This window comes from Piliocolobus tephrosceles, chromosome 1 (assembly GCF_002776525.5).
Source record: "Piliocolobus tephrosceles isolate RC106 chromosome 1, ASM277652v3, whole genome shotgun sequence".
NCBI lineage: Eukaryota > Metazoa > Chordata > Mammalia > Primates > Cercopithecidae > Piliocolobus > Piliocolobus tephrosceles.
In genome coordinates, this window is record NC_045434.1 from 137,054,302 (window position 1) to 137,067,333 (window position 13,032).

General features: G+C 38.7%; 1 protein-coding gene across 1 annotated transcript in view; it reads right to left on the bottom strand.

Annotated features, from left to right (window-relative positions):
• WDR63 (WD repeat domain 63) overlaps positions 1-13,032 on the bottom strand; it is a 76,292-nt gene that overhangs the window by 35,819 nt on the left and 27,441 nt on the right. Inside the window, exons 3-7 of the mRNA XM_026454717.1 lie at positions 7,993-8,109; positions 4,608-4,798; positions 3,704-3,828; positions 2,235-2,324; positions 665-751 (exon numbers count right to left, since the gene is read on the bottom strand). Coding sequence (XP_026310502.1) covers positions 665-751; positions 2,235-2,324; positions 3,704-3,828; positions 4,608-4,798; positions 7,993-8,109 — 610 coding nt within the window. The remainder of the gene's footprint in view (positions 1-664; positions 752-2,234; positions 2,325-3,703; positions 3,829-4,607; positions 4,799-7,992; positions 8,110-13,032) is intronic.

A 13,032-nucleotide genomic window follows, 5' to 3' on the forward strand; every position in this document is an offset into this window, starting at 1 on the left:
TTGACCTACTCCATAAAGAATCAATGAGACATCTCATTCTAGAGGGAGTATTTCTTTGTGCCTATAGAAGGCCGCATCTCACCATTCTTTGGTAAGAGACTTGTTGATGTTAAGGCTGAAGAATTGAGCTGGAGTAGATGTGTAATATGGTGGGTAGGTAAGGAGTTGGGAGCTGAGGAATCTTCTCAACCCTCTTAACAGAATCCATAGCCCACAAAACCATAGTATATTATCATCAAATATGATGTAACCCCTTCATTTTATACATGAGAAAAGCTATCCTGCTGAGGTGAGGTGGCACGTCCAAACTCACAGGACTATGGTCCACAGCCTGGGTATCCGCTCTTCTGTCCAGTGCTCTTTCAATCACCTCACTTTAGACAAGTCACATGGTCCCTTCATTTCATTTAACAATAACAACCAGACAGAACTTCATATCCTTGGTTAGATGGTGCAACTTGATTCATTGTGTTTTAATCAAGGGCCCACATAAAAGTGATTCAGAACATGTTCACAAGCACAGGTGAAGGCTTGGGAAATAACATTCTTTTATTTTTTCCTTTTTTCTCTTGAGTTTTTATTAGCCTTGGCAACTATATTATGTACTTTTCCATAAACTCTTAAATGGAAAAAACTTGCAAATGAAATGTTATAAAAAGCTTACCTTCAGTGTGGCTTTTTTACTTCTACTACCACCTGCCTTAACGTTTACTATGCGATCTGCATGTGCGGTGATATCCCACATGACAATCTAAAACAGAAATAAATGTTATCATAACCTTTTCAGAAAATATCTAATTGAGTCTTAATTTTCTTTTAACTATTGGTTTGCAGCCTGATAAGTCAATCACCATAGGGGATAATCAAATTTAGCTTGTATCTTAAGTAAGTCAGCAATTTTTAAAGCTAGTATAAAAATAATGTTTTCTTCTCTGTAAAAGTATCTTTAGCACTTTCATTTTTGTGCTCACATTAATAAATGCCAGTATTTTTAAAAAATCCAAAATAAATATCATGCAATTCCCTTTGCTTTGGGAAAAGTTCTTCCTCTGTTTTTGGAAATGTGCTGTGATTGTAAGGACCGTTGCTTTGGACCCAGGAAAAAATAGCCCATACTCCAGAATTGAGTACAAACACCCAACTGTCCAAAGAAGACTTGGAAGTGATGATTTCGATTTAATTGAATGGCCAACTCTGAATTCTTATGTATCTAGATGGCCATTTTTTTAAAAAAAATGTCAGGATAAGGTAGAAATGTAACACTAAATTAGGTTTCCAATGACTAAAAGGTATTTCAGTACACTAAAGTTTTAACAAAATGTTAGGAGTACAGAATTGTAAGTGATTTTATTTTCATCGTGTGCTTTTCTGAAATATTCTCAAATAAAGTCACGTTACCTTTGTAATGAGTGAAAAAAGCATTTCAGGATTTGCAAGGCTTGGAGGATGGGCTCTGAGTCATTATGACCCTCAGTTATTGTTGAACAAAACTGAGGGAGAAAAAATTGTTTTCCTGGTTATTTTGGTTCTGGATAAACGGACATGGAAGCTGCAGGCATTTACATTTTAACTGCAAGGAAGTATTTCAAGCCACACACACAAAAATGATATCCCTTTTAATGGTCAAACCGACTCAGTCACAATGAATTTAAACTTTGACCATAAAACAGCTTTACGATTGTTTCGCTTCACTAGAGAAACAGGATATTGGAGGATAGGATCTAAATTTGGTATTAGATAACTTAAAAAGAAGATAAAAGCAAATGGTATTTATCTATCTATCTACATATAATCTATATATATCTCTATCTATCTATAAATTCAGTGATGTATGTATGCTTTCTAGTGAATTTCTGTTTAAGTTCTGGATCACCCCCTAACTCCTACTCCCTAGGAAATTTCAGAAGAGGCCTTTTTTTCCAAGAGGTAGTAATGCTTGTAGCTTTTGTTCTTCCATGGAATCTTATACAATATGTGGTTCGGTCCCAGCAACACAAACAGATTTCACCCAGTTCTGTTTCAGTTTTGAAGCTGGGTTATCCCGTGAACACCTCAGGAGTTGATACCATGTGTAACATGTCTCTATACCCTGCTTCCTGGTGTGGTGTCTGGCACACAATTGGCATGCCTTCCTTCTGCTGAATTGAATCCTTAAGTCCAAGGAACTGCCAAATCAAAACTTATTACCAAAGCTTGTCTACATTAATACATAGCTGAAAAAATTCCGTAAGTACCTGCCCATTGATACAGCCTCCAGCAATGATATTAGGATCACTCGGACAGAACTTGAAGCAGAAGATGTCATCTGGGCTCTCCAGCATTAACTAAAGTAAACCCAGCAAATTCATGAAAGAATGAGAAAACAGATTAAGATCATGGCTAGAAAATAATATTAAGACAGTTAAAAGTCTAATTTTGTAGCTATCTATAAGCAAGGTGTGTAGAGAGCCTATTCTCAGAGTTCAGCCTCTGAACTAAAAGCTGCTTTTGCTGAATTTTATTGTGCACATTGGCCATAAGAGGGACAGTGAGTATGTTCTCAAGGGGACCCAGGTATCCCCCAACCCACCCCTCAGTAGAAACAAACTGTAGTTATTTGGGGAGCATGTTACAATGTTTATAAACAAAAAGACTATATGAAATTCGTGTTCCTTGAAAACCATGGAAGGGAAGCTCTGTGAGGACAGGATCTGTGTCTGTTTTGTCGCTTGCTGAATACTGAGCCAGGCACTCCTGGAGTGGAGAGGAGATCTACAGGGTAGAAAGGTTAGAAAACTCTAGTGAGAGAGTGGCACTGTTTTCGTGGCTGACAAGAAAGGGTTAGAGATCTTTTATTTTGATCTCTGGGTCTATAATCATTAAAGTATTTAGACTCTATTACAGTAAAACTATCTTAATTCAAATGAAGTGGGAAAAAGGAAGAAGGGGAGGCCAGGGTTTATTAGGGAAAGTCTTGATTACGCAATACTTTTTAGAAAAAGAAGTATTATATTTAAAACATTGAAATAACTTAATCTAACACTATACACCACTCACCCACTAAGCAGATGTCTTATTGAGCAGACCATGAAAACTAGAACCCTGTGTAGCAAACCCAGCCTTCAGCCTCATTTTATTTGAATTGCTATGGGTTTTGGTTGGTTTGAGTGGGGTTTCTGTGTGTTTTGGTTCGGTTTTAGTTGAGCTATTTGAAATTGGGCGATTTCATACAAAATGCCAAATTTCTCAATTCTCTTAACAATGGGACCACCTGGCAACAAGAGGGCAGCCAGCCTAGAGACAGGTAATGCACTCTCCAAGGCCGCAGTCCACACCACTCCCCAGTGCTCTCCCACACATTCACTTTTATTTATTATCCAGTGATCCTTGGAATTGAGGAAACTCATGTGAAACTAAAATCTATTTGCATTTGACCAATTGGTATTTAAGTGAAGTCCATAGAAGAGTTTGTTTTAAAAATAGTTTAAACATTCTTCTTACGACCTTTGAAAAAAATAGCATGTTGATTTGTTCAATAAACAAATTGTAAACTTTAGTTTTGCTCAAACTGAATGATGACAAGTTCTGCATTGAAGAAAGCCTAACTTTATAAATGTTTACAACATTACATGATTATAAAGTACTTTGCAATAAAAACTGCTAAAGGTATACATGAAAGTAGTATTTGAAAATTTAGGCTATATGGGCAACTCTTCCTAATTACCTGAGGATGTATAGGATCAGAGAAGCTCCAGAAAAGAATCAGTGATGGCTGCAGCAATAATTTACCAGAAAAGTGAACTCTGTCTTCAAAAGAAAGTCGCACAGCCACCGACACAGCTATTAGCCCTGATTGAAACACATGTAGAAATTAAAGTTGGCAACAACTATACATGGAGAGGTGTCTCTAGCTTTTGCTTTTCTACACAGCCACTCTTCATTTTCACTTTGTCCATAGGAGACCAAGAGTTTTCTTAGAGCTCTGTTGGCTAATGTGGTTGCCACTAGTTACATGTCACTTATTTAGCACTTGAAATCTGGCTGGTCCAAACTGACATGTACTGTTAGTATAAAATATACAGGGGACTCAGAAGATTTTGGAAGAAAAGAAAATCTTGTTTTGTTTCTTTTTTGTGAGGAAAGGGCCAGTGGAGGGTGAAAGGAGGAAGAAAGAGGACAAACACCTCTCTTTCCATGTTTTCACCTTTGCACAACCCTACCTACCTCCCTTGGCTGCTGAGCTCTATAAAGGAGGCATATTTCTTCTCTTGTCTAGTAATCAGAAAGGCAGTGTTAGGAGGAAGAAATTTAGCTTTGGGAGAGCAACAGGCCCAAGCCAAACCCAGACTCTGCCTATGCCACCTGGGTGATCTGGGCAAGTCACTTCCCTGAGTTGAGCTTGGGTCTTTTTGTTGTGAAACAGAGATAATGACAGGTGTGTGTCCTACAGGGTTGTTGGGAGGACACCTGACAGTGAAGGTGTGGAAAGCACATGGCAGGTACCTAGTGAGCACAGAGCAAATGGAAGGTGTCTTATTGACATTGAGCTAGTTTGCAATTTTACATATGAAAGAAACAGACAATTTCAGTGTTATCACAAAAGGGAATCCCCATCATTTCCATCTCACCATAGATAGTTGGATGCCATGAGACACAGGTAATCATTTTCTCCATTGGGCTATGAAGGTCGGTAAAGGACTGGTACTCTTTCAGGTGGGTATCAGTCTTGTCCCCAAAGGTGCCTTCTTCTTCTGCGAGGTGTTTCCAGTCATCAATAAATGTGTTCGTGATTTCATTTTGCTGCAGGGCTATTTCAACACTAATTTGTAAAAATAAAAAGCAATTAAGATACTGGATTTTAGTATCCAATAATGTGACTATCTTAGCAACTCCTTCTCCATTGAAAGGTCAATCCTTTCAATGATTAACCTCATGTAAAATAAATGACTTAAGAGAAAAAAAATCATGGTGGCATGTTACTCAGAACTTCAAGCAACTTCATGATCTGCCTCAGTTTCCAAGCCAAGGCTGTACTCTCTCTAGGTCAATGCCTGAGCATGCAGCTGCAGAGATGGCTGGGCCTGGCCAGTCCTCCTTGTGCAGCACTCCCACAGCAGGCATCTTTGCTCTGGAGCTCCTGCTGGGTAGGCTGAGAATTTGTCTGATGCTCTACCTTCCTAGTCCTGTCTCCCACTCCTTTATTTTTCACAGTGTAATCCTCAGTAAACTTCTGCCTCTAACTTGATGTCATTTGCTTCCTGGAAAGCCCCAACTGTCACAAATGGCAATTTTCTTAGGCATATTCTGTACTAAATGATCACTTATCCTAAACAGGATAGCCCCAATACATACGTAATTCAAAACAACAAATAAGAGATTCCGAACAAAGGAAGAATTGGAGTTTAGAAGTGTGTGCGTGTGTGTCTGTGTGTGTGTGTGTGTTTGTAGTTTTAGTTGTCACAATGCCTGGGAGGTGCTACTGTGTTTAATTCCATTACCAAACCTCCTGCAATGCATGAGACAGTCCCCAAAATGAAAAATTATCCTGCTAAAAATACTAATATTGTTCCTTTAAGATACCATTGAGTGCTAGGATCATTTGCTAATAGTTAAGGACCTTGGTTTGACAGGCTCCTGCCTTAAAATAGTTACTATGATAATTATTGTCCCTCTTTATGCTTAGGTCTGAAAGCTCTGCATACTCCCAAAGTCACTGAGAGCCCTCCCACAATTAGAGTGCCCCCAAGGTTTTGCCCTAATGATCAAAACTGTAAACTTGTTGGTTTTATATAGGTGTGGTAAGCTGAAAAAGTGGTTCTCAATTATGAATTTCTTAAAATAAGAAAAAACCCTTTAGATAGTTCAATATAAACAGTAAAAATAGATACTCCTAAAATATTAAAAAGGGCACCATTTGATACCCCTGTCATTGGTCATTACACTACCAGTCATTGCCTAATTGAGTCCTCTCTTGGTTAAATTCTTCTTGTACTTCATCTTTCAAAATAGACCCCTTTCCTAAGACCTGGCCACTTAAAGTGTGGTCCAGTGACCACCAACATGACCTGGGGCTGTTAGAAATGCAGAGTCACAGGCTCCACCCCAGACTTACTGAGTCAGAGCCTGCATTTTAACAAGAGTCCTCAGGTGATTCATAAGCACATTGAACACGGAATAACCCTGTGTAGAGGACTGTCAAGACTTAAACAGTTTCCAGTAGAAGCATTAGTAAGCATTTTCCAAATCATATTTCTTTCGGGTTAAGCCTAAATGAGAAAGGAATTCTTATGAGAAAAGTTAAAGACATGGCTTTCGCTCTGGTTTCCTGATTCTACCTCCTCAGCCAGAATGGGGAAGTAATTCAAACAGAAGAAGTGAAAACACATCTTTCTTCTGGTTTCCGGTTTCTTGCTTTCCTGGAACCATGTGGCTCCTGAGAGTAACACATTGGAGGCTGGCAAAACTGTTGTCTAGGAATTTTAACTCTGAAAGGAAGGTTTCTTAGTTGTTTTGTGAATCCCCCTGAAGTTCCTCTCTCTCGTCTCATGTCATTGCCTTCTTTTCAAATAATGCTTCCCTTAAGTTTGTTTTAGATAAAATTCTGTGAGAAAGAAATTTCCCATTTCTAAAAGGGCTTTCTTCCAGAACAAAATCAGGCTTACCTTAATTAAAAACTACTGAATAAACCTTAAGCAGTTTTAAAGCTGGAAGTTACATTTGCAGTGATATAAATATGGGTTTCTTATTTACTCTTGGCCAGTGCTATTATAATTCCTGTGCCAATTTTCCTCTTTCTTCTTATAGATTTGACTTCTCCTTCCCACATCTCAGGGAGGGAATCATAAAGCTGTCCACTATTATTTTCTTTATAAGCATGGCAATTCAGAGGGAAGAATAAAAGTCCAGGTCTAAAGATAATATACAGTGTGGATTTATTTTGAACATTTTTTTATTACCTCAATATCTAGTTTTCTCTGGATATTGATTATATGTAAACAAACTTCTCATTTTTATTGTTTTTACAGGAAAAATTATAATGACTACTAAATTTTGATAAAGGGAGGGGGAAACTCAGGTTTTCTTATTTCTACCTCATTGCCCATATAGGAAAAATTATAGCATCCTTCCTGTGAATGAGTGGCAAATAATGTTCTCTCTGAATCATTAACTGAATTTTTGAGCCAGAGTCTCCCTCGGCATAGGTAACAACTTTGAAAGTTGTTGGAATTTTCAGGATATTTAATGCAGTCTGAAAGAACCAATGACATTTCTTAAAAATAAAAAAGCTTCACTTGGGCTATATATGAACTTGACTACCAAGTTTTTAATTTTGGAAAGAAACAGAAACCAGCCTATCGAATATAACTGACAGACTTGTCCTCCATTGGATCCACTTCTCTAAACTCTAGTATCAGCTTGATGAGAACTTGTCAAGTTGTTTCTCTGGTTTAGAAGCCCCAGAACTCTACCCAGGGTCCTACTAACAGCTTAGGGGGCATTTTAAAGATGCTTCTCTTTCAAAGCCAGTAAGAGTGCAGGAACACAGGAATTGGTGATAAGAGGGAAATGTCCAAAAAGACATTTGAATTCAATTCAGGTTCTCATCTAAAAAGATATTTTTGCAAATACTTATCATCATCATAACGTCCACAGCATTCTCCTCATCCTACAAAAAGTTAATGAAGAAGAGGAGTTAGGAGTGGAGAAAAAGACTTACATAAAAGTAACCGTGGTAAATACAAGTAATTGTTAATTTGCAATTAGGAAAACATCCTCACACACTCAACTCTTCACACTGTTTGATGTGGGCTTAGCTTGAGAGGGCTAAGATGTTGCATAGCAATAGAAAGGAAAGAAATACTGAGAATCTGTAGAATATGTCATACCTGACAACTGTCTTCATACTTTTTATCTAGATACCATATATGGGATTGTTTATTTAGACCTGTTATTCTATGTAAACATATACATTTTATGTTTTATTTTTAAAATTTATAATATGCAATTTTTTACCTTATGGATGCATTGTTAAGAAAATCAACCAAAGGCTTTGATTGTTTGAGTGTCTCTTTTTCCTCTTCTGAGAATTCTCTTGGATAATATTGCGTAGTAGCATTTTTAGGATATGTCCTAATATATTAAAAGAAAATTCAATACCAAAGATTAGGTCAAAGACGAGCAAATATGGGCCACAACAGGTCAAAATTGTGTCTCTGTGACAATGATGTTAGGATATTATTTTATTTTATATTTAAATTATATACATTGAATTTTCTTTATCCTAGACAACTGATATTGACCACTATTCAAAGTCTACATGAATTTTTCTCCAACATAATCAAAAAGATCTTATTTTTGTAAAATTTTTATTTAGAAATCATTGCAAACTTACAGAAAAGTTGTAAGAAGGGTATAAAGAATTCCCATACATCCTTCACCCAGATTCATCTATTATTAATGTTTTGCTATCTTTGTCGTTCTCTCTATCTCTTCATTAAGTCAGTGTCCACCTCATCCCCTCGTGGGACATTTGGCAATGTCGAGAAACACTTTTGGTTATCACGACCTAGACATGTTACTGGTGTCTAGTGCGTAGAGCCCAGGAATGCTGTTAAACACCCTACAAAGCACAAGACAGCCTTCCCTCAAAGAGAATTATCCAGCCCCATATGTCAATTGTGTTGAGGTTGAGAAACTCTGCTCTAAACATACAAAACCAGGAATAAGATACATTTCAGCAGTGATGGTGGCAGGAAGACTAGTATGCTCTTAGTGGCCTCTGTACGTGAACACGTCACATGGCATTGTATCTCTGGGCTTTATTGTCAGTCTCAAGTACTAGACTGGGTGAGCCCTTGATCTCGGCATGTGGAGCTTGGAAAAGTCACATGGCACAATCGTTAAGAGTGTGGATTCTGGTGATTGGCTGCCTGGCTTTGAAGCCCGGTTCTATCATTTACTAGCTATGTGACCCCTGAGCTAATTATCTAACCTTCTGTACCTGTTTTCTCATCTATAAATGAAATTCTTAAAGTAGCTAGTTCATAGTGTCATTGTAAGGATTGAATGTGTTGACACATGCAAAACTTTAAAAACAGTGCCTACCACATTTTAAGTGCTCAACAAAATACTATGTAGTATTTGTGTTTGTTGAACAAATGTCAGTACAACGCAGAATGTCTCTGTGAGAGGTAATATATTAAATGGAGAGTAATCAGACAAAGCGGTAAAGGGAGTTTTGAGTATGTTTACTAGAATAATTCATTTTTTTTCCTTGTTTAGGTCAGTATCCATAGCAGAAGGAAGAGTGGTAGAAAGAAATAATATTAGTATTGGAACCAGAGAGACCTGGGTTCAAATCTCAGCTTCACCTTTTAATTTCTACTCTCTAGACAGGGTTAAGTAAAAAAAAAAAAAAAAGCCGGGTGCGGTGGCTCATGCCTGTAATCCCAGCACTTTGGGAGGCCGAGATAGGCGGATCACGAGGTCAGGAGATCGAGACCATCCTGGCTAACATGGTGAAACCCCGTCTCTAATAAAAGACACAAAAAATTAGCCAGGCGTGGTGATGGGTGCCTGTAGTCTCAGTTACTTGGGAGGCTGAGGCAGGAGAATGGCATGAACCTGGGAGGCGGAGCTTGCAGTGAGCCAAGATCGCGCCACTGCACTCCAGCCTGGGCAACAGAGTGAGACTCTGTCTCAAAAAAAAAAAAAAGAAAAGATATGTTTTTTGGTGGTTTTATCAAAGTAGCAACATGCCTAAGAGTCACTCTTACTTTCAAAATATGATTTGTTTTGTTGTTTTTCAGCAAAACTATTCATTATTGCTTCAGGTTTAAATTATGCTCAAAACATTGGGCTTTCATTTTTAACCTCTTTTTGCTTCAGTTTCTCTATTTGTAAAATGGGGATAGTGCCTACCTCAGACAGCAGTTGTGAGGATTGAGTTGATGCGTGTAAAGAATGCCTGGTATGTGGTGGGAACACTAGGCATTTGCTTTCACTGTCATTCTTTGAACTTCATCTTTGATTTTTCTTGACTCCCTCCAATATAATCACATATCCTACCTTCTCCACCTCATACCAGCTACCCTTCCTAATTTCCTGCTTGAAGTACCAGCCTTCTCCCAGTCATCTAGGTTTAAACCATTTGAGTTCATTTTAATTCTTTGAAAAAACTTTTTTTCCATTTCGTGGGTCAAGACCTCCCTTATTTCTCATCTGTTTACTCCTTCTACGTAGGAACACTGTCACTATTATTATTATCCGTCTGTATTCTGAGTCTACCTACTGAGTCTACCCTGGCTGACTCATTCTTGGGACTTATCTGTACCCTAGTAGGAACATAAAATAAATCTCTGGCTGGCTTGACTTAGAAATTTGTCTCAAAATTCAAGTTCCTTTGGTACTAATATATCACCTCTCTCCTTCCTCTCTTGCACTCACTTCTTGATATTTATGGATGTCTGATGTCCTCCTTCCCTGCCAGGACTTGACTACCAATTATTGCCTTTCTCTTTACCTCCTCTTGTTTTGGCCTGTCTGTTCATCTTCTTCTCTTGTTTCTGACTCATTTCTTGGCCCAACCTTTGGAGTCCGTATATATGTGCCCTGACTTTAACATTGCATTTTCACGGTTTTTAACCTGTTAGTTCACATAGATCTGAAAAGTATCTTCTGTATTGCATTCCATGTTGCTGAGCCCTGCTTCTCCTGGTCATGACCTGTCTCATTGTATATTTCATAGCTCTTCACTTAACAGTGAATTCAAATCTGTCATCATTCTGTACATTCTTCCTTACCTATATCCTTTTCTTCCTGTTTTCCCTCTTCCATTCCTTTTTCCCCACCATTTAATAAATATATGCCAGGAACTGTCCTAGGAGTTGGGAACATAGCAGTAAACAAAATATACAAAGTTTTTATCTCACAGAGCTTAAATTCCAAGGGCAGAGTGAGGAGAAGAGAGACAATAAAAAACACAAATCAAGTGATTATAGCACAATGGAGAAAAATAGAGTAAGGGGGTAGATGGTAATGGAGTTGTTACTTTTTTTTTTTTTTTTTGAGATGGAGTCTCGCTCTGTTGCCGGGCTAGAGTGTAGTGGCACGATCTCGGCTCACTGCAACCTCTGCCTCGTGGGTTCAAGCAATTCTCCTGCCTCAGCCTCCCAAGTACCTGGGATTATAGGCACACGCCACCACGCCCAGCTAATTTTTGTATTTTTAGTAGAGACAGGGTTTCACCATGTTGGTCAGGATGGTCTCGATCTGTTGACTTCATGATCCGCCCACCTCAGCCTCCCAAAGTGTTGGGATTACAGGCGTGAGCCATGGCGCCCGGCTGAGTTGTTGCTTTTATATAGGAGTGTCAGGGAATGCCTCATTTGAGCAGAGATCTGAATGAAGGAGGGAATAAACACAAGGGAAGAGCATTCTATGTAAAGGACTTGTAAGCTTAAACACTTCATGCATGAGTATGCATGGTAAATCAAGGAATGAAGAAGCCAGTGTGGCTGGATGGATGAGCAGGGAGAACTGTGGGAAATTAGGGCAGAGGGGTAAAGGGATCTAGATCATATGAAGCCTCGTAGGTTCCTTTGGGATGACAGGCCATTGGAAGGTTTTGATCAATGACATGATCTGACTTGCATTTTAATAGGATTACCAGGGTTTCTCTATGGAGAACAGAATGCAGGAGAGAAAGGATGGATAGAGGAAGTCCACTTAGAAGGAATTACAGTAATCCAAGCAGGAGATGATGATGACTTGTCTAAGGTAATAGCAGTGGGTAAATTTTGAAGATAGACCCAACAAAATCCAAGGCTTTTGGTCTGAGTAATTAGAAGAATATCATTACCATTTACAGAGAGGAGGAAGATTCAGCATGGGCAAAGGCAGGAAGAGGTGGAATCGCAGGTATTCTGGGAACTGGAAGCAACTCATAGGGCTGGCACACAGAGAGCTTGTTCAGGAACAAGGGATGATGGGGCTGGAGAGGCAGACAGTGCCTCGTCATGGAGGAAGGAGAACCTCATATACCATCCTAAGGGCTCTGGATGGATGTATTTTTTAAGTGATGGAAGCCAGAGAAGAAACCTAGACAATGAAGTAACACCATCTGATTTGATGTTTAAGAATGATGACGTCAGTGAAATCAAAGAGGACACAAACAAATGGAAGAACATACCATGCTCATGGATAGGAAGAATCAATATCGTGAAAATGGCCATACTGCCCAAGGTTATTTATAGATTCAATGCCATCCCCATCAAGCTACCAATGAGTTTCTTCACCGAATTGGAAAAAACTGCTTTAAAGTTCATATGGAACCAAAAAAGAGCCCGCATTGCCAAGACAATCCTAAGTCAAAAGGACAAAGCCGGAGGCATCACGCTACCTGACTTCAAACTATACTACAAGGCTACAGTAACCAAAACAGCATGGTACTGGTACCAAAACAGAGATATAGACCAATGGAACAGAACGGAGCCTTCAGAAATAATGCCACACATCTACAACCATCTGATCTTTGACAAACCTGACAAAAACAAGAAATGGGGAAAGGATTCCCTATTTAATAAATGGTGCTGGGAAAATTGGCTAGCCATAAGTAGAAAGCTGAAACTGGATCCTTTCCTTACTCCTTATACGAAGATTAATTCAAGATGGATTAGAGACTTAAATGTTAGACCTAATACCATAAAAACCCTAGAAGAAAATCTAGGTAGTACCATTCAGGACATAGGCATGGGCAAGGACTTCATGTCTAAAACACCAAAAGCAACGGCAGCAAAAGCCAAAATTGACAAATGGGATCTCATTAAACTAAAGAGCTTCTGCACAGCAAAAGAAACTACCATCAGAGTGAACAGGCAACCTACAGAATGGGAGAAAATTTTTGCAATCTACTCATCTGACAAAGGGCTAATTTCCAGAATCTACAAAGAACTCAAACAAATATACAAGAAAAAAACAAACAACCCCATCCAAAAGTGGGGAAAGGATATGAACAGACATTTCTCAAAAGAAGACATTCATACAGCCAACAGA